This window comes from Phasianus colchicus, chromosome 2, assembly GCF_987193195.1.
Source record: "Phasianus colchicus chromosome 2, bPhaCol1.hap1.1, whole genome shotgun sequence".
Lineage (NCBI taxonomy): Eukaryota > Metazoa > Chordata > Aves > Galliformes > Phasianidae > Phasianus > Phasianus colchicus.
The window spans coordinates 39226287-39254032 of record NC_143437.1 but is presented as its reverse complement, the minus strand read 5'-3'; the positions used below and the strand labels follow the sequence as shown (position 1 = coordinate 39254032).

The 27746-nt window shown below is 43.2% G+C and overlaps 1 protein-coding gene and 1 long non-coding RNA gene across 3 annotated transcripts in view; one reads left to right on the top strand and one right to left on the bottom strand.

Annotated features, from left to right (window-relative positions):
* Positions 1-2015, top strand: part of DISC1 (DISC1 scaffold protein) — a 203864-nt gene extending 201849 nt beyond the window's left edge. Inside the window, exon 14 of the mRNA XM_090135429.1 lies at positions 38-2015. Coding sequence (XP_089991555.1) covers positions 38-185 — 148 coding nt within the window. The 3' untranslated portion in view covers positions 186-2015. The remainder of the gene's footprint in view (positions 1-37) is intronic.
* LOC116228147 (uncharacterized) lies at positions 111-25808 on the bottom strand. Of its 2 annotated transcripts, XR_016464233.1 has the most exons (4): positions 25484-25808; positions 20226-20337; positions 2265-2374; positions 111-198 (listed from the first exon to the last, which is right to left on the bottom strand). It is a non-coding gene; the product is annotated as an uncharacterized LOC116228147 (long non-coding RNA). The 2 variants fall into 2 exon arrangements; XR_004166708.2 differs by lacking the exon at positions 20226-20337 and having other exon boundaries at positions 25484-25799.
* Positions 25809-27746: the final 1938 nt, after the last annotated feature.

Below are 27746 nucleotides of genomic sequence, written 5' to 3'. Positions count from 1 at the left end.
ATCACCTATAGAATTATTCCTTAATAAAGCTTGCACAGTCTCTGCAGAGGGAGATCCAGGTGGTGAAGGAGACGCTCCAGACCATGCTGCTGCAACTTCAGCCAGCCAGGGAAGCAGGGGACGAAAAAGCTGGAGACTTCCTCTGTGACAGCTGGTGTCCAGGAAAGCAGGACTCGAAGGAATAATAAGCAGAAAGAGCTGGTAGGATGACATTAATACACAAAGGGCTGCTTTTAGTAACTGAATACTCTTTTACCAAGCCTCAGGGATCTCTTCCCTCCCTGCATAACTAATAACTAAATCAATTATGGAGAAACAGAGCCTGGAGGTCTATCATCAGAAGTATTCTACACAGCCTCACACGTTTTGGCACAGATTGGGAAACAGCTTTCAGAGCAGAGCATCCCTTGTAAATGTGTAGATTACAAATTGATACATTTCAAGTGAGTCTGCAAAGTTGCCTTTAATGTCAGTGAAATGTTCTCCTTGAAGACTTGTAAACAGTATCTGTCTTCCTTACTCACGGATTTTTTCCCATTTAAAAAATGTAGTGTTAAAGCTGGAACATCTAGTATTTCTCTAAAAAATAGCTGTAAGAACAAGATTTTTTTTTTTTTTCCTTTGGCTTTAACAGCTTTCTTACACTGAATGTATTTACACATTCCTGCCAATAATTAAATCAACAGGATGAAATTCAAGCTGACAGAGTTCTTTTAAGTGAAATTTGAAGCTCATTTACTCAATGGTATTGAGTACAGTAGAGGTAACTAACAGCAGCCCCTACAGCAGTAGTTCAACTATTTTCATTAGGTATTAATATAAACTTGTTTTAGTATTACAGGGGTTGTAAAACACACACAGAATACTTTGTTGGTGATTTGTGCTCCTTTTATTTAAGTATGGTATGACCAATATGTCATTTAAGTTGCCTTGTAAAGTTTACTATTACTGTTATATTACTTTGATCTTCCTTATAAACTCCAGAAGGAATGCAGGTTTTTTTGTTTTGTTTTTGTTTTGTTTGGTTTGTTTTTTTTATTCCTGTCAGACATGTATATATACTTAAACATGTATTTTTCATAGGAAAGAAAAGCAATGTTTCATTGAAGCCAGCTAACACAAGTGACCTATATTTAGGTCACTGCTCAAAACAGTTAAATCTTTCAAGGAATTCATGCTGAACACTTGGATACCCAAATGTATCTGACAGTATCTGATATCACAAAGTTCTACTTCTGCCATCTAGTGCAGAGGGAGAACTTACAAACAAATTATCACTGACCTCTTTTTTTAAGCCAGATCAAACAAGTGTCTTGCAACTCATTACTGTACTTTCTGATACTGTTTGTATGACATTTTAAAGATTACTTTGTTTCTGCTTCTTCAGTTACACATTTTGTAGCCACATTGGGAAAGTTTTTGCCAATTCTGAAGGTCCTTGAACTACTGGCCCACTATGATTCTGTTCATTTTCTTTTGCGTGTTTTAATACTGGTTGAAACTTCTACCTCAGTGTTAAGGACATAGGGAAGAAAAAAAGTGCCAGGCAGCTGCCACGTACAACCAGACTATAATTGCATACAGGGGCACAGCTCAGGTGGTTCCTGGAATCAATGGATCCTCAGGATGGAATTACAGCCCTGTAATTCAGAACATGGTTAACTTTTTCATTGTATAATATATGGATCAGCATCTGTAGTGTGGTAAAGATGCTTGGACCTTTACTTTACATGGACTCCAGTACTGTTCCCACCTCTAGTCTCAGACAGAAGTCTCTGATGCTCTGCTACTGCTCTAACAGGTCTTTTTCTCCCTGGCAGCTTCCTGCCTCTCTCCTCATTATATATGGCACTTTCTGAAACCAACAAGCACATGGCAGCTTGTGTTTCACTGACATTCAGCTCATGAAAAGCCCTGGAGAACCCTGACTGGGCACAGGGGACACAACTGTCAGACAGAAGATGCTCATGGAAACCCACCTGAAACATAGATTAAAAAAAAAAAAAAAAAAAAAAGGAATAACAGAAGATCTCTCCTATTGTGGTATTAAGACTGCTTATGGGTTGACACCATAAACGTCCAGCAGTGAGCAGTTACAGGGCTATAAGCCCTAAGCCCACTGCAAGGATAGCACAGATATGCAGTGCACTAAGACTGCACTGCTCATCTCTCCCTCATGCTGAGGGGTGTGTGGAGCTCTTTGTCCTTTACACCTCTGAGTGCCTGAAAGCCAAGGTCAGCCACAGCTGAGATGTGAAACTTACCTCCTGGCAGCAGCAGCAGCAGCAATAGGGACTGTAACCCTCACAGGGACAGAACAACTGTATTCATGTTCTCACTAGTACAATCTTTTGTAGACATTCCCGCTCCTTCACTTAAGGAAAAAAAAAAAAAAAAAAAAAAACGAAGGAGGAAAACCAAATCAATCATTCTTATCATATTTGTATGTATTAACGTTTATTTTATAATGTGGACTACTACTACTTTAATTTATTATTCCATTAACTTCACCGTTTGTTGTGGGAAGTTAAGAGCCAGTAACCATTCCTCCATTCCTTCTCAGATATATTGAATAATAAGCATAATTGAAAAAACAAAGAAGGTGTACTATGCAACTTATCAGCTGCCTTTTAGCAGTGGATAGAAAACTTTCAAATAAAGAGAAATATTATTTTAACTAACCAAATGTCTGCCTGGATTCCTTACAGTGCACAAGCATTCACAGATTTCACCCTGGAGAGAGAAGGACAAGGAGGAGAGGAAAGGAGAAAATATGCATGACTATTATTATGCTTTGACAATAGTGAGTCCTATGCTTGAGAAATTCATAGAATCATCACAGAATCATAGAATGGCTTGGGGTGGAAGGGATCTTAAAGATCACCTAGTTCCAACCCCTTGCCCTGGACAGGGTTGCCAAATTCTGTGATGCCTTTTGGAAACAGTCTAAAAAAACATTCAAAGTTAGAGTCACACAGCAAAAGGTAGCTATTTCCAATGTGAAGGGGAGGGAAATATCTGGTGAGCTACACAGACAGGTGAAACCTGTGCTTGAACCCTGGATTGCATCAGCCTACCTGTGTCCCTCACCCCTGGAGAAGGGCTGGGTATGTATGTCCATATATACATATATGTATGTAGGGATGTATGTCTACATCAGCTACAAAACTATCACAGAACATTAAGGTTGGAAAAGACCCTTAAGATCATCATCTCCAATTGTCCACCTACCATAGTATTTCTCACTGAACTATGTCCTTAAGTAAGTAACACATCTCCATGTTTCTTGAACACCTTCAGAGACAGTGATTCCACTACCTCCCTGGGCAGCCTGTGCCAATGCCTCGTGACTCTTTAGAGAGAAAATTTTTCCTAATATCCAACAATTTGAGGCCTCTCCATCAGTAACTTCATACATACATGCTAGGATGCTGTCACCTCTAGGTAGACACTAGTCTTTCACTATCTGCTAACATGCCTTTTTTTCTGCCTGGCACACATGCTCTCCCCAACTAAGATTCTAGCCCTCAAGAGGTTTGAGGAGTATACAAAGCTTTGTGCACAGAAACCTCCACTCCAGCACGGAAAACTGCAGGAAGAAGCATCAGCTCACCGCAGCCACAAAAGTGCATTTGCATTAGAGGAGGAAGACTGAGCTTTGTTTGACACCCACACACACAAAAATACCCAAGGGCAGAAAGAAGGATGATGCAAAGGGGACAGGCATCCCCAAGAGATCTTTAGCTCCAGCCTAATGTTTTTCCTCACTCAATTAGCTAATCTGTTCTTTCTAAAGCCTTTTCCTTTTCCTTTTGCTATGTTACTTGTTAAATCAAGATAAGCACACTTTTTCTAGAACACTCAAGAAGGAAGTTAAATAACGGCTCCCAGATAGGCAGCAGAGCTGGAGGGAACTCCAGGGTGAGATTAGAATAATCCTCATGTATCCTCTTAGCTTACTATCCTATTAAAAATGAGACTGGAACCAAGAGATTTTTTTAGTCTCAGAGATTAACATATGCTACAAAGAAGCTCTAAAATATTATGCACATGCGAATATTTTCCTGCATTATTAAAGAGGATAATACAAGTTTCTGGAGAGGCATTTAAAACAAAACAAAACAAAAAAAAAAACCAAAAAAACCCTACGGATGCAAGAGATTCTTTCTGAACCTGAAGAGCAGACAAACCAGCAGTAAAGCATTTCTCTTAAATTTCTGATGAAGTCTCAAGTATGACACCCGGGAAAAGAGCATATGAGGTTGGGTGAGTAAAGAACTGTCTGTCTTCTTAGCATGCATGGCGTTCAGTCCCTCTCTCCTTGTTGAATAGCATCTTAAGGAAGGGGGTGTTGGGGCATTGTCAAAGACACAGGTAAAAATCAATACATCACTGGGCTATTTGTTCTTATAATAGCCTGCAAAGTTGAACAAATAGTTTATAATAATAAGCTGCAATACAGGAATACTAAGTGGAAAAAAAGAGAGATAATAGGAAAATAATCAGAGTGGCAGCTAAAAGATGCATGATAGATCTCACTGTAGAAATGGAAAATTAAAAAGCCTTTCCACAGTGACAACCCAATTTACAAGGGGAAAAAAAAAAGTCACATCTATTATTTTTCCAACAAAGAGACTGCAAAATGCCAAAGTGCACGCCTCTGGTCTGTCTGTCAAGTAGACACAAACTTTGAGTGTATTGGTTTGCCCCTAAAACAGCTTTGTGTCCACACTCAGGCTTCCCAGTACAAGCAGCCCTAGTGCAGGACTCATAGGCAAACCTGGAGCCAGGCCCTTGTCAGCACACACCTATCACAGCTTCTTCTTTACTTTCCTATGCTGCAGGAGTTTTCAGCAGCAGGAATTCTTACAGCAGCAGCTAAATGGACACCCATAACTTCCCAAGGAACATGGCATTGCCACTTGCACACTCTGCCTGGTGGACTTTATGAGCACTGCCAGTTCTGTTGTCCCCACAATGTAAAAGCAGATGTGGTTTCAGGAAAGGAGGTACAAGATTGACTGGAAGCTAGGAAAACTCTCTTAATACAAGAGACTAACAGAGCTCAGTATGAATAACTTAGCCTGCTAAATGCCAAGATGTGATCCACTCATGTTCAGGGAAGGCTTCCCAGTGTCTACTGGCTGTTTCGTCTAGCAGAATGCTCCACAAAGAGAAGACAAGGTATTTCTTGCAAGAAATGGCCATTGAAGCAAGAAACTCTGGAAGTTAAAGCTTGGGATATCTTTTTTCCAGAAGATATGAAAAAAAGTCCTCCCACAACCTAGATGTAGCATGCTTGATGAAACCACCACAACTGAGCTTCCTAAAGCCTGCACTGTACATATGTCACTGAAGAAGGGTCACAGTACTCTGCCTTAAACATAAGCATTTTCCTTAATGGCTATAAAATAATAAAAATGAAAAAGCAACAGCAAAATACAGATGGTATAAATGCTTTAATAAGTACTGTTTTAGCTGCAGAAGTAAAGCTAAAGGATAGGGCAATTGAGTGGCTGCAAGCTGGAAAACCTTATTTCCCTGAATGTTAAGGAAGGGCTTGTTGTCAATCTTTCCTGTGATACCAAAACTAAAGCTATTACAGAACAGTTCAGAGCTAGGCTAGGCAGGGACAGATAAAGGGACACTGACCAATGTGCCCGCTTCTTGGCCAGAGGTGAGGACACCCTTGTCCCAAGGGTCCAAGTAGGATCAGGGTTATAGATGTAACATTCACACCCAGTCCATCAACTGGCCACCAATTCAGAGGAAGAGGAAGGACTGCCAGTTTCTCTATGGCAGAAAAGCAACCATACATGGAAACAAACCCAAATAACAAGTAGTAGGAAGGAAAAAAAAGACAGTAACTGTTTACAGACTGAAGAGAGGGCAAAAATGCCCTTATTCTTCCCACCTCTCTCTTAGAAGCTTGTTCTTGCACTAAATCCATGCAACACAATCAGTATTAATAGCACTGTATAAATAAACTCCAGAGACCTGGATCCAGAGCTCTGCTTTTGCAAGAGAGTTCTCTCATGCCCAAGAGAAGGGCATCTGGTGTCTCATTCACAAAATCATTCTCCTTAGATCATCAGTCTCTAGGGAGTAATTCAGAGACCACCTCAACTGTTGTTTGAGCTACAGTCCTCTGCAAAGGCAGACAAAACAAAGAAAACCAACCAGCTCAGTACCCATCAGACACTGACTATCTTGGCTCAGAGTACTGGCATTTGATCAATCTATTGCAGCTTATTTTCATTAAACGAGAAGGAAAAGGTGAAAAGAGCACACTGCCTCTCACAGCCATACGTTATTTGTCATCGCTAATTTTCTATAATGAGCTGTAGTAAGCGAAGCCAGTCTCTCTCTATTAATCCTGATGGGAAAGATCTCTTCTTTGTCTCCTCATCAAGTGCCCCATATTCTTTGAGTGAGTTTACACTATAGCTGTACCGAACACCCAGCTCTTCTTGAAATGTCTCCCACTGCTGTGAGTGGCAGTACCAGCACTCAGCAACTCCTTGGCTGTGACATGGAAGAGTGAGGCATCATCAACTTCTATTCTCTTGTGGGTTTTTTCCCCCCTCCCCAGTATTCTGAAACACCAATTGGGTCTGCTTAAAAGTCAGTGCTTAATAATCCTATTAAAATAAAGAATCTGCAGTAGAGAAAAAAAAAAAAAAAAAAAAAAGAAAAAAGCCATAATGTTGACTCCTGAAAGACAAATAAATCACCAGGCCTGGTTAATGTTTCCCCTTCTGCAACCTTAGTTTGTGGTTTTTAGCAAGTTCTTCCCAGAAGATATATTGAGGCCAAGGGGATGATCTTTCAGGGCTTTCTTTACTCACTTTCCCAGTAAACTGGTAACAGAGCCTGCTTATTTTTAGCAAAAGGTATTGGTTAGTAAGCTTCAGGTTTTGCTACTGGAACTATTAATGGATATTGGGCCATTTATCACAGAAGGTATTTTTAGCTCTAGGAGTTAACAGGGGAAAATCCCATGGGGTGGAGTGTTAGAAGGTAAGGGGGCCCGTGAGAGCTGGTTGGCTCTTAAACATTGCTTCTTCCATGTGCAACATCGGTGAACGCCTAGGAATAAGAAATCAGGAAAAGGTAGCCTGTATGGACGAGCAAGGAATTCATGGATAAACTGAAAGGAAAGAAAAAGGCCCGTGAAATGTGGAAAAAGGGCCTGCCCACCTAGGAAGAATACAGCAGTGTTGTCAGAGCCCTGAGGTTGGCATCCCATGGCAGTTTTATGCAAAGGTTGAGGCCAGCCAAGCATGGAGCAGAACCACTTGCCTTCGGCCTGGATGCCCAAAGCATCAGAAAGCCTTTTCCCTACAAGCAAGAACATGGACAAGGCATGACCTGCTAGGCAAGAAAGTTTAGTTTGTGCAGCTGAAACAGGAGGCAGAAGGCACATTCTGGACAGGCATGGGCTTGTCCCAGTGATTCCCAGAAAGGAAAGAAAGGTGCGTGATCCACAACACAGATCTGCACTATGAACTCAAGATTCCCTCTGGGGCTCGTCAACTTCAGCCTGAGACACCAGAGTAACATGCCCACAACCCTTCTTTCCTGTGTTCTCAAGAACAAAGCCAGCTCCTTCGCCGTGACATACTGCAAAGACAAATTCAAGAGTCGAGAATAGTCTGTCTTTCTGCCCCCTCCACAGCTCAGCTGTGCTTTCTACACCTGGCTTTACCACTCTCAGCTGGGATTAATACACCAGTCTCACATGGTTACTGCACAGATTGGTTATTAGATGTGAAGGGCTTTAGAGAAACAGGAGATCCCCTCACACCCAAAAGACAACCCTAAGCTACCCCAGACAGATGAAGGGCAGAGACCCCTGGATTCATAAGCACACCAATGATTTTGAGAATATGAAGTCTAAAATTGCCTAGTGAATTTTACCTTACCATACAAACATAGAACCATAGAACCCTTAGAGTTGGAAGGGACATTTAGAGCTCATCTCAATGAACGAGAGTCAAAAAGAAAACTTCTCCTATTTCTCCTCAATGCACAATTTCTCATCCTACCCCCACTCTCTCCCAGATTGAGTCTTGAACATGGCACTCCCTCCCAAGCCTGGTAGGCAGCCATAACAGCTTTTAAAAAAAAAAAAAAAAAAACAAAAAACAAACAAACAAAAATAAAACAAACCAAAAGCCAACTAAATAAAAAAGGGAGAAAAAAAAAAAAAAAAAAAAAAAGCCCAGAAAGCAAAATGCACAGCTTTGTTGAAAGCCTCAGATCTGGCAAGTATTCCCTGCCACTTTTAATCATAAGTAAAAGTAATCCTTTAAGAGGTTTTGCTGGAGGGAACATTTCAGTGTCCAGCATCATGCAGAGTTCTCCAGGGAAAGCCAAACGGTGATACCAGAAGAAAAAACTGAGGCAAGAGGCACCACACTGATACGGCTCCCAAATTCTGCTCTTAAGATGCTAGGGAAACCCAAGATTAGACAAATACTCACACGGTATGCTTATAATAGTAGCCAGTATGCACATTTCACTTTTTAATTGCATTTATGTAGGCAGCGCTGACCTGAACATTAAATTTAAGCACAAGAAAAAATTTCCAGCCCCTTCAAGAGTAACAGCTGAGCTGCTTAAGGAAAGCTTGACCTAAGATGACAATGAGATAAAGACCTCTGACTTCTGCAGGCACAGATACCCACTGCATCCGAACTACAGTAGGGCTCCTCTCAAATCTCTCTCCTTTGAAACTGATATTAGACAGTTCAGTCTTAGTTCACCTATTTCTTGCTCATAAAACCCCAAAATGATGACATTTGCCACTGAAACGTTGCACCAGAAGATAGGCATTGCAGAAATAAAGTACAAGCCTGGCTCCTTGCAGGGGATGACAGGAACTTATTCTTGCAATAAAAAGAAAACAGCTTCCTATACTTTGGCCAGACACTTCTGAGTTTCCACAAATTGCTCACAAGCCTGACATTTTTCATCCAGTGAGGCAGGAGACATTCAGTGGGACAGATCCTCTCAAAAGACACAACTTAGTACTGCTTATTTCAGAGGCCCCTCTCTATAAGGTTTTATAAGGCATTAGAGGTCCTCGTGCATATAAAAGTGGCAGCAACATTGCCTTAATTGTATTCATTAAGGAAAACAATACTCTGGATTTCTACTACAACTCTTATCCAAAAAACACTGCAACCATTTTTACCCCAGCTGTAGTCCTCTTTTACAAAAACATGGTAGCCATTGTGGGGTTAAGACACAGCACAACTATATTAAAAAGAAAAATGAAATATTTGGTCCATAATAAGAGGATGAAAGTCAACAACGCTGATGGTCATTTAGTAAGAACAAGGTTTCCAAAACAGGCTCTACCTCTCATTGTGTATCTAATGCAGACCCATCTTCTCTGCAGCTCTGTCACAACAGAAGTGGCCACATACATAATATCTGCCACATCAGTCCTGAGCATGAGTCATTGCCACCCCTGTGCAAACAGTGCAATTCATTGCTCAGATAAAACCCACAGTCAGGACATGATGTGAAATTGGAGCTACTTCAAAAAAACCCCTCCTGTTAGGCAAGCAGATCATTTCTCTTTGGTTGGGCTATTTAGAGAGTAGCCAGTGGACAGGCACACAAGCTTGTATCCCTTCTCTGTCCCCGAGAGTCAGCATCCATTCCTGCAGCCTGCACAGCAGGAAGGGCCCAAGCTGCCAACCCATCCCAAACTGCACTGCATGCCTTAAGGGCACCCTTCAGGATGAGCACACAGAGCCTAGCACCCTACTGAGTCAGATTACGCTTTGACGCATAAGATGTGTTTTGTATGAGAGCTCCAGCACGTCTCCATCAGATGATGCTTAACCAGTTTTAAAGCAGCTTTGTGGGAGTCATAGCACCTATGAAGCTGTCCTGACTCAGTAGCCATATCGTGGGTGCTGGTGCCAAGAAGTCTATGGACCAAGAGAAGCAGCTCTACTGAGCTTCACTGAAGCAGGGAACAGGACATTCATCCCCAGGAGTGCTGGCAAAGCAGCATTTCATATACCATGTTGAACCACAGAGATCAGTTTACTCCGCAAATGGTACTGAGTTTTAAATATCAAATCGTCCACGTGAACATGATATTTCTCCTCACCTTCCCCTTGACTCCCACCCTCAGAGCCACATTTCCCTCCTGTCTGTTTCCAGCTTGCTGACTTCTTAATGAAGTTGCAGTACGTCTCTTAACAATCTGGTCAGCAGAGGACAGATGACATCAAGAGCAGACACTGTCTTCCATTCAGTTTACATGCAATCTGTGACTAAAACTGAAGGAACATTTTGTTGAATTTTAGAGATCCCAAAACAGGATACCTTTTTTTTTTTTTTAAACATCTTAGAGTAAAATAAGACCAATGGACTGGTATCCATTGTAATTCTCATCCACCCACCTACTCTGAATTAGGAAGGGTTTGTGTTAGATGGGTCCAGCAACATTTCTGCTAAGACAAGCAGGGCAGAGCAGTTGGACACTCAGCACAGGGGTATGTGGGCAAACGTGAGCCAGTGTAAGTACCTCTGCCCTCCTCCTGTAGCCCTAACTTGAGGTATTGCATCCCACCACCTCTTGAATCAATAGCAATTTACTACAGCTAGTGCTTGGACCAGGTCTATGATCTAGGACATCCTCTGCCTTTTGACTTTGTGAAAGGACTTGGAGCTTGGGAAAGGTATCGAGGCCTATCCACATTTCTAGAGAAACACACAAAGCTAACAGAGAGCAACCACTTTATTAGCTACTCTGAAGATTCCTCTATCCCATAGCAGATGGCAGCATCACAGATTGGAGCATTTTTTAGGTTGGCTTGCTGTACATGCCAGGAAGCAGATTCACATCAGGTCAGCAGTTCTCAAGAACAGGGGATTTCAGAAATTCATCTGCTGCTGTTTTAAGTCTTCCCAAATGGCATTTGTGAGACCTTCTGCCCCTTCATGAATGTTTCCCTGTTCCCTGCCCCCAGTAGCTGAAGGTGCACTTTATGTTTTCTCCCCTTGGATTCCTACAAAAGCTTCAGAAAGACTCTGCAGAGTGCCTTGTGGAAGCCCACAGTTCATCTGCCCTGCCTGGCTTCCTACATCTTTAAAGAAACCATACTGAATAGATTCAGAGTCCAACAAGTTATGGTCACAAAACCTGCAGGAATGGGACCTCCCCAGGTTGGCCTCTATCTACATTATAGCACAACCTCTGTAACGCATAACACAGCCTGGCCAGATATGGAACTGATGTCATCAACTAGTGTAATTTCACTGCTGATCCTCAGGTAGATGAAGTGTTCAGTACTACAGGTGTTAATGCTCTTATCACAAGCCCTTCTGATACCCCCATTGAGCACAGAGGATGCTTGATGGAAAAGGTCAGTTACTTGATCCATGCCCCGCTTCCTGGATATCAGTAATTTATCTTTTAGTCTTATTAAATAACGTGCGAGGTATTCCAGCGTGGCCACAGCCTCCTTTGAGTACCAGTTGCAGGCGAATATTTGAGTACCCACATCCCTCAATAATTTCCAAAATCTTTAAAGGCTTGGATGAGCATATGAAATCATGTTCCCGCTGTCACAGCAGAGGCATTAGGAAACTATGTCAGATAAAACATTTTAGAAAGCTGCCGTCAAGGATATCTGAGCAATCGCTGAAGCAAAAGGGGGAGCTGGGGATCAAGCAGTGAAACAGCAGTGAGCAGCCTGAACTGAGCCACCCCTGTGGGGACTGGGACCCTGAAACTCCAGCCCTAAGCCTGAGAAATGCTCAAGACAGAAATGTTCAACAGATAAGTTGAGTGAGTTTATTCCTGAGAAATGAGCAATGAGAAATGTGATCTGCAGTTTTAAGATCACTTCAGTTTACATCACTTACATTTACATAACCAACAGCACAGTAAGGAAGTAAAACCACACAAGTAATTTCCTAAATCATATTTAGATAAATGCCAGATTATTCTGTTCCTTAGAGCAAGTTTATAGGGTGGTGGGGTTTTCCTGCCTCCTAAATGTACGGAGGAGACTTATTCACTAGCCACAACATCAGTCAGGATCTGAACTGCTGGAGAGCAGCTGCACCTTACTATAAAGGCCCTATCAGGGTTAAGTAAAAAAGGCCCAAGACATGTACTAGCTCATCACAAAGCAGTGTCCAATAATTTTGCATTTCTCCAGCCCAGCATGGCCAGGTCCCGTGGGTTACAAGTACATGGATAAGCATAATCCATACAAATGCAATTACAGATCTTTATGGCTCTTTGCAAGCTCTGCATATTTGTCATGTGCTGAACTACAAGCACTTCTCAAATCCCCTTTTATGATCCCCCTCCCCCACAAAGAACATTACCGAGTTCACCTTTATCCAGACTGAATTTTGATGCTTTTGATATAATGGAACTGAAAACTGTATGTTGCCCAGCACAAAGACTATTTTGCTTATCTCTTCCTCCACACCCTCTTTGGTCTGTACAGCCACAGGAAAATGGTCAGATGTCAGGCTGAGAGGTCCACAACAGCAGCCAGATTTCAACCACAGGCCTATCCCACACCTAATATACACCATGCTCCTCTCAGGCTAAGCACCACAAAAGGACACATCTGGGAAGACCAGGACACTAGGAGTGCTGCTGGAACAAGATTGGCCATAGCTGGCATTCTGTACAGGACAGAAAGACTATGCCTTGTCCTCCCACGTCAAATACCTTATTCAAAGGCTAGCTGTAAATATTGTGAGCATGGACACAGAACTACCAGCATCACCCTCCTCCTGCCACTGGGGTCTTACAGAGGAAAGAAGTTGCCTTTCTCAGATCTCTTTGGAGAGTACAATGACCTTGTATATGTTCTAGTGGTCAGGTCCCAGTCCTGACAGTCTCGTAGTACACCTATCTCTGATCCTATATACATGTAGCCTAAGTAATTAAAAGTCCTATGGGGCTTTCAGGTGCTCTGGATATCTCAGGACCTTCCCTGTGGACCTGTAACTTACTTCTAGAACAAGCGAGTGGACTTGTTCATTGACTCTTCTCCTGCATTTTTTCCCCACTAAATTTGCTGCCAGCCTCTCCATTTGAGTTCAGGTCTAAAATTCAGGTATTCCTAGTGTTGCAAGGGAAGATAAGCATGCTGTTACACCACTACAGGAAACAGAGCACCATTTACATCAGCAGCACTCCCCAGAATTCCTGTCTAGTTACTCTGGGAACACAATGAGATAAGGTGAGCTCTGAGGGCAACCCAGCATCTCTGCTGCCCCCCAGCTCTGCAGGGAGCCTACGGAGGCCACACAAGTAACAAGCAACCCAGCACCAGTTCACCCCAAGGGCTGCTTCAGGAAGGGGCAATTAAAGAGCTTCAGACTGGGGAAGTTTCCAGTCTGTCACCCATATCACTCCCCAAGACACAAATGTATGGATTTAAGTTCTGGCAAAGGATGCCCTTGCTGACAGCCCCAGGTGCCAGTGTTCACAGAGCAGCCAGGTGCTCCTCTCACACAGCCAGCACTCCTCATTCCCACTCTGCAGGGACCCCTTCAGGGGGCATGGGCAGAGTTGATTTTTCCTGACCTATTATGTTAATGGCCCCCGTGATGGAGGCAGACAAGAACTATGCCGTTAATAGTGGTTATAATGAGGGAGAGAAGCAATCCTTTTTCCAGTTGAGGTCGATAACAAGGCTCCCATGGGCACCTATGGGAAGTGGATGAGGACAGTTACAGGAAATTAAGATGTACACAGAGGAGTGTCGAAGGAACCCTGGTGAGATTCCTGTAGCCTGATGAGAAATGATTCACTTATTTCCCCCAGATGAATTTTAGGAGAACGGACAGAGTCACACACATGGAAGAAACACCATACATTCACTGAAAATAGGTATGCTACAAACATTATTTTGCTCAGCTTTTAACTTCCTCTCTGTACTTGAGCAGATGTAATTGCAGATGGTGTTCACAACTCCAGTTAGTAAACACCTCATTTGCAATCAGCTTCACTTGAAGTAAAGATAATGCTGGCTTATCTGCTCTCCTTATTCCCTTCCACCTTACTTGATGCTTTGTTAGTGACGCCTCAGACAGTGACAGCAAAATGACCCTGGCAGATGAACCAAAGCCATAGCCCTGTTGCACAGGCATGAGCAGCCCTAAAACAGCCACACCAGGGCTGTCAAGGCATCCCGAATAGGAACAAAATGTTCTCAGCACAACCAGCATTTCCCACAGGCAGGGAAGTCTGTGTTCAACCAGCTGTTGCATACTGCCCTGTCTGGGAAGGTGCTTGACCCTTCCCATCTCTCCTGGCCACCACAGCCTGGAGCCAGGGCCTCACTTCTCACTGGATGAGTCACACCTCCAGCAAGCCCCAGCCATAGTTAAAGTGAGGTCAGCTTCCCAGTGCTTCCAGTTCTGTCAGCTGTGAGACACTTCCCCAGCCTGGGCACACTGTCTCCCAGTCCACATGCTTGGGGCTGACCCATGCTCCTTTTGCATATAGATGGCCAGCTGCAGTGCCAATTAGCACAAGTCCCATTTTGCTTCCCAATGTGAACATGTGCATTTGGGACAGAAACCAAATGGCCTGGCTTATTTCACTGAACAGCCAGGTCCAAAACAGCTGATGCTGCATTACCAGCAAGGACCACATCAGAGCGGCTCATAGTTACCAGTTCTCTGAGCTATTCACAGCAAACCAAACAGAAAACACTTTAGGTCTCGGAGGTGCTGGTCCTTTTCCAGCTCAAGTCTCATCCACATTCACTGTCTTCCAACATCTGAAAAACATTTGCTTTGCTGTTTTGAAAAGGAAGTAATGAATGCCAATTTTCCAGGTAGCCAGGTTTGGACAGCCACACTGCTTCAGTTAAGTCAAAACAGCACAGGTTTCTTTCATGCTGATGAGCTTAGTGCTTCTATCAACAGCAGAAATAAGTAAGTAACACACACAGATGCAGGAGCATCAAGGAGTACATTGAAACTGCCCTGTTGCAATCTCTGAAACCTTGCATGAACAACAACAGAAAACCACAAGTCAGAACTCACTTGGACAGTAGCATTTGAGTAAAATAAATTAATATCATCATCCCCTCACCTACATGAGAGCTCCTTACCCTCCACAGCCCAGGCTGCCAAATGTTACAGGGTTTAACACCATGACCAGAGGGCTGAAGCCCATCTTTTATCCATGCAGTGGAACAGCAGAGCCAAAATACAAGAGTTCCCTTTCCCATCTCCTTTTCAAAACATCAGTAAAAGCCCAGATTTAGTTTTTCACAGCTATATCTCACTGAGACGTGAAGTCCTATTTGTGAAATGGACAGTAATACTCTTCCAATGTCACCACCTTCTATTTGGCTTCAAAGAACCAGAGAAGCTGTGCTAGTTTCCCAAGGAGAGGAGCATTTGGTCTTCCCTCCAGATTCTGTGGGAGCTGCAGATGCCACAGCCATGAAGATTACGATTCTTCAGTGAGGATTGGGGCTCAAGAGGGGAACAGTTAAGGGAGGAATAAGATGACTGCAGGGCACAGAAAGGCAGTCTTGTGAAGCACCATCCCACAGAACAACTGTCAAACAAAACGAAGTCAAATAGAGTGCAAATTCTCATTTTTAACCATCCAGTAACACTGATAACACTTTCACTTTTAAGAGCTTTTCCCATAGAAGATGCTCGATGAATTAGTGATGGCAAAATCCTGAGTGCCTGCAACCTCTTAATCTGATTTCAAGTTCCTCCACATTGAAGTGCTTTTCCTGGTGCCATGTGCAAGTGCAACAATACCTGGAAATTCGATTACAGGCTTTTGTTCCACCTCAAAAGTCATCTCTGATATTCTTTTATTATAGTTACAGTGAAAAGGAATCTTGCAGAGCTTTTAGAAATGCTGACATCAAAGCCCATCTAAGATTAGCAAAGTACTCATTTGCTATATGGTTTCAAGGACTACAGGAAGCTTCTCCCTTATTTAGCAGCTATACTCATCTCTCAAACACTGAGAGCAATTCAGATATTGAAAGGCAGAAAGGGTGCAGGGAATGCCTAATTCTTTGCCACACAGAGTAGTGGGTACATTTCAAATGAGAGCTCCTATCCATCTCAACTGTACACAGCAATTCAGCTGGCAAGGGAAAATGTTCATTAGCAGCATGCAGGTCAGAGACAATGTGGTCTTCTCCCCCTCCCTTCACTGGCTCAGTCACAGCAAGAGCATCTGCAACAAATTAATTCCCCGGTGCACTGCAGCCCCTTGGCCTCACACAGGCTGCACATTCAGCATCTGCTGCCTTTCCTCACAAGTCCATGGGATGCTTTCAGCCAGTTGTCACAGCTTCTACAACTGTGGACTTTCAAAGGGTTTTTACAACTGGATACAAGATGGATCTTCAAACACAGAACGCAAAGACGACAACAATGTTACTTTTCACACACTGTCCAGTTGAAAAATGGGAACAGGCTCTTCTTGCAAGGAAAGCTAGGTACAAAACTTCAGAGGACCTACATGCCTTTAAAAACCATAGCACTACAACCAGTCTAAGCTCCTTGGGAAGTCCCCTTGTTGACTATTCTGTCCCTTGACAGAAACAAGGTAGGATATGTACAATTTCAATGCGCCGCACATTTTGACAGCCATAAAGCATCAACTATGAGTAATAAAAGAGCAACGGTTATGAAACAACAGAACAGAAACCCACTAAAAACACTGATGTGTAATTTTATTACTATTAAAAGAGTAGCTTAAAGCATGAATTTCAGAGGCGTGCCAGTCACTGAAGATCCTTTACAAAGTTCATATGAACTTGATGTAAACAGGGACAAGGAGAGGGAGTAGTATTTACAAAATTAGAATTGCCAGATACAGACATGTATCTGTATGTATGGGGGATGACCTGCTGGAGAGGAGCTCTGCAGAGAGGGACCTGGGTGTCCTGGTGGACGACAGGTTGGCCATGAGCCAGCAGTGTGCCCTTGTGGCCAAAAAGGCCAATGGCATTCTGGGGTGCATTAAAAAGAGCGTGGCCAGCAGGTCGAGGGAGGTCATCCTCCCCCTCTACTCTGCTCTGGTAAGGTCTCATCTGGAGTACTGTGTCCAGTTCTGGGCTCCTCAGTACAAAAAAGACAGGGATCTCTTGGAAAGAGTCCAGTGGCTGGCCACAAAGATGGTGAAGGGCCTGGAGCATCTCCCCTATGAAGAAAGGCTAAGTGATCTGGGTCTGTTTAGCCTTGAGAAGAGAAGACTGAGAGGGGACCTGATCCAGGTCTATAAATATCTAAGGTGTGGGGGGCAAAGTGGCGAGGCCAGACTGTTTCCAGCAGTGTGCGGAGACAGGACAAGGGGAAATGGCCAGAAACTGCAGCATAGGAAGTTCCGCACCAATGTGCGCAAGAACTTCTTTACGGTGAGGGTGACAGAGCACTGGAACAGGCTGCCCAGGGGGGTTGTGGAGTCTCCTTCTCTGGAGATATTCAAGACCCACCTGGACGCCTACCTGTGCGACCTGGTGTAGGGATCCTGCTTTGGCAGGGGGTTGGACTCGAAGATCTCTGGAGGTCCCTTCCAACCCCTATGATTCTGTGATTCTATCACAGTATCAACCGTGAATATCAACCAGAGCTGATTTTTATTAGCCCTTCAATTTCTAATTTTCAAAAGGTTCCTGACACAGACAGTCCCTTCCTTCTATGTCAAGACCTCCTTTTGTCACCAGCTCAGAGGAACTTCCAAGGACGGACAGCAAGCGGCCCAGCTCGGGTCATCCTAGCACCACTTGCCAGAGGGAAATACCTCCCATTCCAGGAGTGATGTCACTGTCGTAACCATCACTGTGATGTCCTCACTGGGAAATAGCTGGAAAGGACAGAGGAAGCAAAACAAGTGAAACACATAAGACTTATTTGCCAAGAGCTCTTTGGAGACCAGTGTTGTGATGCCTATACGTATGGGCAGGAAGATCTGCCTCTAGAATTTGTTCTTACACCAAGGCATTAGTTACAGCAGTCAGCCTCCATAACCTGTCTGCTGGACCTACTTGTTGTGGTCCCATACCCCTGCATGCAGAAGGTCCCAGCATGCCATCCCCAGGATAGGCTCTGTCAGAAACCCTCCCCTCTGTTTCTGGTTCAGTTTTTCCACCTCTTGGAGCTGCTGCTCTGCAGAATCAAATATAGCTCTAGGTTGTGGTAGTAGGATCCCAGTAGAGCTTATGTTTCTTCCAATTTGATGTAGCCTGAAATAAGAATGAAGCAGCCTAGACAGAAAAACCTAAACTTTAAGCAAAGAGCCTGGGATCTTTATCATATATTTTCCTCAAAAAAAAAAAAAAATCCAAAACAAAAAACAACCCAGCACACTGAGAATCACATTGTTCCTTTAGCACGTGCAGCTCATCAGCTTTCATAGCTCAAAACCCCCTCTGTTACCCAAATGTTTCCTCCATGCACTTGTGTTTCCTGCTCATTTCTCTAGTAGCCCTGCATAACTTGAGACTTCCTTTTCTCCCAGCATCACAATACAGAAGGGGTTTAAAACTTTGCTATGTAAGAAGGAGAGTGGCATCATCCTCCTTTGCAAGGACCAGAAGTAAAAAAAAAAGATGCACATATTCATGCTCTTTTGACTGCAGAGGAACACATGGTAAACACTTAAGAATAAACAGCAATAACAACAACAACAAAAAAAACAAAATACTGGTAGACTTTTATTTTAGAATTATAGATTCTTTTTAGTTGGAAGGGACACTAAAAGGTCACCTAGTCCAACTCCCCTGCAATGAACAATGACACTTACAGCTAGATCAGACAGCTCAGAGCCCCCTTCAGCCTGACCTTGAATGTCTCTCAGAACAGAGCATCCACCACCTCTCTGGGCAACATGTCTGAGTGCCTCACCATCCTCTTGTAAAAAACTTCCTTATATCCAGCTGTCTAAATCTCCCCTCTTTTAGATTGAAACCATTCCCCTTGTCCTATCACAACAGACTTTGCTAAAGAGTCTATCCCCTTTTTCTCATAACCACCTTTAGATACTGAAGCACCACTCTCAGGTCTCCCTGGAGCCTTTTCTTCTCCAGGCTGAACAGCCCCAGCTCTCTCAGCCTGTCCTCACAGGGGAGGTGTTTCATCCCTTGGATCATTCTTGAGGCTCTATTTACAATATATGTGCATGTGACTACTTATAGAATAGAATGAGAGAGTCCTCAACAAAAAAACAGCATTTTGAATATCCCTGGTAATACAGATGTAAATTGGCCTAGTTTCAATGGCTTTCATCTGTCATCTAAAGCTTCAGCTTAGATCAGCAAAGGCTCTGACTTCTCTTTTTAATGACACTTATTTTGTTCTGTATTCATCCATGCTGTGCACAAAAAACTACTATCTGGGGGAAAAGACAACAGGACTAAGCTCCAAGTGGGAAAGAAAAAGTACTCCATTTCCTTGAAGTAAACCTGTGAACAACAGGGCTTTCTATTAACTAAGCACTGATGTGCAGGATTTACTGGCTGCATGGTAACATGCCAGTGTCTGCTTGAACCAATCTGTATACAGAAACACCTACAGACCTGTTCCTTGTCTAGATGGAACAACTCAACATGGGCCCAGAGCACACCCCATCCAACAGTAGGCTGTCCCTACAGTGGCACAAGAGCACCAAGTGGTAAAAGAAGAAAGTTGAGAAGCTACAGAGAAGTTTGGGACAGAAGCTATGACATACTCCAAATGCTAAGTCATCCCTGCTCCTCCCTGTTACTCACTACTCTTTCAGAGTTTTCTGCTTTGCTGGTACTTGCTGTTGTTCTCCCCCCCATCCCCTGGGGAAAAGAGCCAAGTTGCTCTCATCTTTGAGAGAGCTGGTTGCTTTCTCTTCTCTGACAAGAGCACCTATTTATAAGTTCCTGTAAATTGCTTTGATGAACTTCAATGAGGGAATTACTGTTGACAGAATAAGAACCTTTGGCCAAAACAAAGTTCAGCTCAGACCAAAGCTGAGCCAGCTTTCAAGCTTGGTTAACCACAAGTATGAACAACAGAACCCCCTCATCCTGAGGCACCTTCTGCCTCCCCTGAGAGCTGAAAATGGAGGGTGGAAATAGATGAGAGACCATCTTTAAGGAGCTCAAGACTTGAGCAGGAGCCAAAAAATATTGGAAACAGAACGTTCTTAAGAGGAAGCATTTTTTTTCCTAGAAGTTTTCCAACAAAATGGAGACACTGCTTACCTGAAATTGTGTCTAAACTGGTGGAATAGCTGCGTTAGAGCTGGGCAGGAAATACTTCTCCTATCCTATAAACAGAAACCTTCCTTTGCTCTCCCTCTCTCAGTTCTTCCTCCTGAGGAAATTGTGCCTTTGTTATTCTTCTTACTTAAGGAAAACAAAGCAAAACAACAGAAGAAAAATAACAGCAATGGAGAAACCATCTGTGCTTCCCACCATAGTTAGCAGACAAGAAGCTATGCACTCTCCTGTGTCTCTGGAACATTGGAGATTCAGATTCAAATTTGTGATCTTCACAAATCAGGCAGTCTTTCTACATACTTTGTATTCACAGGGTTGTTATTTGTCCTCTCTCCCTCTTCCTCCCAACTGAAATTCTAGGTTAGATTCAAGAAAGTGACTGCTACAGTAGTACTGTGATTTCCACAAAGATCCAGGATATCTTGAGTTTTCTGTCTTTCTTACACTCAGGGACCTAATAATCTTCCATCCTTCAGTGTACTTCCCTCAATCTGAACCTTCACAGGCAGACGTTACCCTTTTTCCATACACTATTCTACTTCCACAAGCATAGGATCCTCACCACCATAAAATGAAGAGCTACTGATAAATAGTATCATCTTATGTCTATCTAATCAGCGTCCCTTTGAAAAGCTTGAGGTCTTCTCCGTCTCACTTTCTGATGAAGTCTTACACAAAAATCTCAAAGCTCCAGGACCAAAGCTTTGTCATCACTGACTATTTTCAAATCAAAGAAGAGAAGCTTGAATATATTCTGACTCCTTCATGCAACTGTGTAGACACTCTGCTCTAGAGAGCCTCAAGTCAACTTGAGTAACTCACAAACTGTGTCCCCCTATCTGTTCAATGACGATTTTCTGGTCAACATGAAATACTGCACAGGATATCAGCCTGCCTGGAGCCCTGACACATGCTATGGATCTAGAACATAGGCAGTCACAGAGTAGCTCTGGCTGTCTCTTAAGAGTACTCAACTTTCCCCTGGGAGAGGTTATAGAAACTGCAAAAACAAACTTAAAAGTCTTCTGTAGTGTTGACAAGATTATTACTGATTACTTGAAAACCACGTCCCAGGCAACAAGAGAGATCATCAGACTTGCATAAAATAAGTTACCTCTCATGAGGAAATAACATTGTTGACAGGTAAGAGAGCACCCCAGTCTGTTATTCCTTCTATTTTTCAGTCCAAATGTATTCATCTTGCTTATGAAACTTGAGAGGGAGTTACATACACCACACAAATTCAGAGCTTTTCCCAGAAACATCTGATTTAAGATGAAATAAGTGAGCTCAACAGGCAGAATGAAACCAGTCTGGCAGCTTTACACAGGGAAACAGTTGTGTTGATAAGCAGAAACTTTTGAAACAGCACACAAAAAGGTGTACAGCTACCATAACCAAAGACTTTTGGAAAGACTTCTGAAACTGCTGACCTCAAAGAGTGCTGGAATTCATTGTCATATTACTTTGTAGTTCTGCACAGGAAACCTGGTCTGGTAAAATTTTACTTCCCTGTACACATTTTTTTTCCTTCACTTACACAAAGAGTGCTAGGTATATCACTTCACCAAGTGGTCCCAGACAGCATTAGAGTAACTGCCATCTTTGCCTTAATCCTCAGCAGCATTCTTCAAGGAATACGGTCAATAATGCATACCTCAAATCATATATGGCTACATACAGACAGGTTAACATCTGTGGGCAGCAGAAGAATGCCTTATTACTGATAGCCCCATCCCAAAAGGAAATTGAAGTTCTCAGTTCAAGAAAGAAAATAAAATCTATTTTCAATGCCTTTAGCCAGCCTGTGGAGCATAAAGGCCTTTTACACAAGTTGTCATGCAGATAATTAGAAGAGGCAATAGGTTTAACCTATAGATCAGAAACAATAGATTCATTTGTTCTGATCTAGATTGAGTTAGATTAGTGCCAACATATCACAGTAAGAACTCAGACTACAGGCTATCCCACCTTCCACAGAACTGAAATACACCTACATGTGCACACATGGAAACATTCTTTCACTTTAGTGATCCAGAACTTCAGTAGATCCAACTAAGACTGCGTCAGAAAAGAGACCACAGACTAGTTCTGTATGCTCATCAATGAGTGTATAAATCAGATCATCCCCAATACCTAATATGTCCACTCAGAAGAAACAACAACAAACCAAACAACAGGGTGTGATTTTTGTAGAGAATATCCAGCTACAGGCTGTTTTCTTTCCTCCCCTCTCCCCCAAATTCTAAAGTACTTAAAGACAGTTCCAGGTAAAGCTAGAATAATTCTTGATAAAAGTTGTAAAACTCTAATTTGCATATGCTCAACAGAGAAAAAACATTTCCACACAGGCAATTTGAGTGTTGTTTTTCCTGTCAACAAGGAAAAGGTTGAAAAAACTGATTGGATTTTTATAAACCATTCACAAGGCTGCTTACTAGAGCTTGGTAAAATGTGAGTGTCTGAGATAGCATAACTGAGCCTTAATTTAAAATCATAGAATGGCTTAGGTTGGAGAGGACCTTAAAGATCATCTAGTCCCAACCTCCCTGCCATGGGCAGGGCTGCCACCCACCAGATCAGGCTGCCCAGGTTCCCATCCAACCTGGCCTTGATCACCTCCAGGAACGAAGCACCCACAGCACAGTCTGTGTCAGCACATCACCACCCTCTGAATAAAGAATTTCTTCCTAACATCCAACCTAAGTGACCTCTCTTTTAGTTTAAAGCCATTTCTCCTTGTCCTGTCACTACTGAGGCTATAAAAAGTTGGTCTCCTTCCTGCTTGTTAGCTCCCTTCAAGTACTGGAAGGCCACAGTGAGGTCTTCCCAGATCCTTCTCTTCTCCAAGCTAAACAAGCCCAACTTCCTCAACCTTTCTTCATAGGAGAGGTGCTCCAGCCCATTGAACATCTCCAGGTACCTCCTCTGGACCCATTCCAAGAGTTCTGCATCTTTCCTGTGCTGCGGGCTCCAGGCTTGGAAGCAGTAATCCAGGTGGGGCCTCACAGGGACAGAGTAGAGGGGGACAATTATCTCCTCCCTGCTGGCCTCCCCACATTTGATGCAACTCAAGATACTGTTGGTTTTCCAGGTTGCAAGAGCACACTGCTGATTCCTGTCCAGCTTTTTGTCCATCATGACCCCCAAGCCATTCTCTGCAGGGCTGCTCCCATGTTCTCCCAGCCTGTACTCATATGTGGGATTGCCTTGAACCAAGCACCTTGCACTGGCCCTTGTTAAACCTGATTAGATTCTCACATGAAACTATTTTCTTTTTGCCAGTTTACAGTGCATGGGAACACTTTGTGTCAATTTCAAGCTGGGAAAAAAAAAATAAATCCATTGATTTAAATGAATTAAAAGAAGTCTTTGACACACAAATTTATAGTGAAACATACCCCTGTAGTCAGCCTTCCTTTCACCATATACATGGCTGTGGCAGTTTAAAACCAGGAAGTCAGATTTGGCCAGACATAAGTCCCTTGAGACACAGGCTTCCTTGCTAAACATTCAGCTGTTGCCCGTCATCGTTGCTGTGAGTGGAGAGAACCAGCACCCTTTCCTGCTTACCTCAGCTTACCATGTCTGTAGCACATCTCCTCTGTCAGCTCTCTGCAGCATGCTAACTATTAACAGTATTCTCTTGGGTTGCTTTGATTTCTAAGACTCCTCTATCTTTTTTCTATAGTCCCTCACTCTCACTAGATTAATCCTTTTGTGCAAGGCTCGAAGAGTATGGTCTCATTAAAGGCTGCAGCAGATGGCAAAGATGCGCTATGGGAATGACAGCAGGATGCACATGAGATCTACATGAAGGAGTGCTGAATAGAAGCAATACTGCGCTATGGCATCATTCATCATTGTAGAAAGCAAGACATAAGGTTATCTCTAGAGATTAATTGTGTGGAGTCTCACGAGGTCCTTCCAACCATCGACACGCAGTATCTGATACTGAGCAATTCCAATCCCTGCCGTTCATCTTGGTAGGTCAGCATGGGATTGGAGTGGGGGGAAGGGATGATCAGAGAAGCACTTTATTGTCCATATAGCTCTTCCTACAGGGAAATGAACAGCCTTACAGAGCACTAAGAGTTGAGGAAGCAAAAACTCTTAGCCGTGGGAAAAAAAATGACAGGAAGAAAAACCATCCACACAAAGCCACGAGGCAATAATCAGGAGCAGAGCAGGAATGAGGCGTTAACCCTCAAGCACTGCTAATTCCCCTGGACCATAACCTTGCTCACAGAAAGGCTGAACAAAAGCAGCTTCCCTCTGAACGCCAATCAACTCCTTTACCAGATACTCCTAAATTTAACTTTATCCCCTGATTGCTGCAATTCTGCTACATTAAAGTGATTCTCTGAAGTAACTCTGATTCATTCACAATACTGCTATTTAGCAACCAGAGCGTGAGAGCGATGCAGTTATGTTTTGATTTCAATTCAATTATCAGCAAAGCCATAGCAGAGATGTGCTCAGTGGAGCCGCGATCGCATGCTGACAGCACCTTTCCTCCTCTTCCCCAAATTAAAGCCTTTCTGGAAACATCCCTCTGCCACCCAGCCCTGTGGCTACTGGGTCAGTGACTAGGGGCACACATGGTTTATATGGGTGCCCCTCTGGGAGCAAGGGGACATTTTCTTTGTCAGAAAAATATTGAGACCCCTCCTTGCCTCCAGGGACAAAGCTGGTTTCTAGAAGCAGAACTAGACAGAGAGACCATCCCAAGAAGCAAGGCTCAAGGAAAGGGAAATACCACATCCCATAGGGACACAGGCTTCTCACATAAAACAGAAGAGCTGTGATTAAAATAGTTCAAAAGGAGCACTTCTCTTTTCAGAGGAGAAAGGAGAAGTCACCCCAGGCCAGACCAAGAACAGCTCTTGCTACAGACCTATTTCAGCATAACTAGGACCAGTCCCTCCAAGCAAAGGGGCTAGGGGCCCAGACCTCAGCACAGCAAAGAAAAGCCCAACTAGGAAAGACGACTCTCACGTTTAACTTTACTGCCAACTTCAAACATCAGAGCAAAAGAATTTCAACATTTGAAGGTATAATTATCCCTTCAGAAAGCAATATTTTTCAAAGGACCCTTTCAATCAGACAGCTAAAGAGAGGCTAGGATATAATGAAAAAGGACACAAAGACTTTCTGCAGTCAGTTCTCACTATCTTCTGTTCTGATGATTATAGCTAAACTACTACAAGAGAGTGTTAAAGGTAGAAAACAATACTCACCAGTAATTTTTAGCAGAGACCTACAAAGCTCAGTCCACAAAAACTGCTTCTATCCTTCTCAGCACCTACAGCAGATACAGCTCCACAACACCATCAGCCATCTGAAGACTACAAGGAACAACAAGCAGGACCAACTTCATTCTGGGCAGCACATCCAAAAGGCCCTTACAGAGGCTCCTCATCATTAGCCACAGCTGGTGAGCAGTCTCTCACCACAGATGGAGGCTCCAGTGCTCATAGGTCCTGAAAGTAATTACAACTTTGGCTACCACATGCTGGGAAATTCAATTACATCCTTCAGGTGGTCTGAATGAGCAGAAGTGGGCCTTACCCCACACATAGGGAATTAAAGCAAAAGAAGCTCTTTTAGAAAATAACAGGTCGGTACACCAGATTATTAGTTCAGTTCTCTACCAAAAGTCTTGGTGCTTGTCTTGTTCCCATTTTTTTTTTTCATTGCTTCTGAGAAACTTCTGAGTAGCATCTAGCTCTGCCTGTTCTAGATAACACTCATTGCTTTTCTACCTGGAGTTGAAAGAACCTGCTTTTGGGGAATGTCTATGCTTTACCTGGAGGAACAAGCCACTTTTAAGTAGCGTTTGCTAACGCGACTAAGCCATATCACTAATGTCTGCAGCAGAGTTCTGCTGGGAAGCATCTGTATTTCCTTAAAGCCTGACTGGAAGCTGCGTTAGCTCTAATGGCTGCCCCAGAGATGCTTCTACCGCACTGTGAGCTCCGGAGAGCAATCCCCTCCCTCTGTCTTTTCTTCCTTTATGTCTGGGGAAGAGTTTTTTACTGTAATACTAAAGGCTGCAGCTTTGACTAGGTTGATAGCTTAATTCAAGTTGTCACCCTCAATTCAAAAGTAACAACGCTGAAATAAAAACATCCTTCCTTGTCACCTCTTGGAGATGCAAACAAAGCCAAAGCTATTCATTTATTTTCTGTGGTCCCTGGGAGCTCTGAGGAGCTGTATGTCCTGCTCTGAGGAGACATCCGTGGCTGTTTTCTTGCTATTTTACAGCTGGTGATTTACAGGAGTGGTTGAAATCTGTAAGAGTAAACGCTATAGTTTTATTTTACACTGAAGTTCTGCTGTGTCTCATGTTCCACTTAACAGAGTGCAGTGATTCTTAAATGCTTTAAAGGCTGTTTTCTCAGAGCAAGGCCTTATAAAACAGTTGATTGTTTAATATGAATTCAACAACAGAGCCACAGCAGTTCCCTCACTAAATTTTTGGAGGTCTGAATAGCCATCTGGTGGAGCTGCCTGGCTTTGAGGGAGTTAAAGGATCAAATTTAGACTGGACACCTAACTTGGGATGACTAAGTTAGGTGAGAGGAATCCCAACCAAGATGCTGCAACAGCTGCTGAGATTATTTGTGGAGCAGCCACCAAATGAAATGTAACACCCGATTTTCAATGGAGTACACTGCTGTTTTTAGAAATTAAGCTCTCCAGCCCTGTTCTTGTTTTGGAATTCATTTTTATGTTGAAGATGCAGGAAGTACTTTGGTTCATCACCACAAAGGAAACTAAGTGCCTAAGTCCTAGTGGCTTCAGTAGGAGTTAAGATCATTCAACCTTGGGACTCTGAACTCCATTCAGTTTTCCTCTCCAGTGACAATGTAAATAAATGTGAGCTTTAAATCTTTACACAATGGACAAATTGGTAGGTTCCATGAATATTTCTGAGCAGAATTCAGTGAAATCTGGGAGGAAATATCCTCTCCTAAGGCCTAGATTTGCTGGTATATGGAAGGAGGTGTTGCTCCCTCCACTGATATTCCCTGGTGGAGCAGAGCAGCCCAAGTGCTGGGTGGTGATTGTAGTGGGGTGCTGGTAGCACTCCTCTGTGCACCCAACCCAGCCATGGGCCTCTCCACTAGATCCCTTTTGTTTGGCTAGTACTGGTTTAAATGTGGTAGATTTTTTTCTATCACATCCTTTTCCATCCAGTCACACCCTTACGGCTGGATAGCAGCCATAAGCAAATAAACAGATCATGCTATCTGTGAGCTCTGAAATTAGCTACTGTTAGCAGTCATCTTACACATCCTGTTACTGCACTGGTACCTAACTGGTTGGTATAGTCTGTTTTATTCCTCCTTATGCACACAGCCAAGCAGGACAATAGTATATAGTTGACTAAATAGTTTTCAGCAGACCCTCTGTACTCGGTGAAAACAGCCCCAAAGGCATAAGACCATTTGCTGTTCTGTTGTATTTATATCTGGGATGTACTTAAACTATCACATG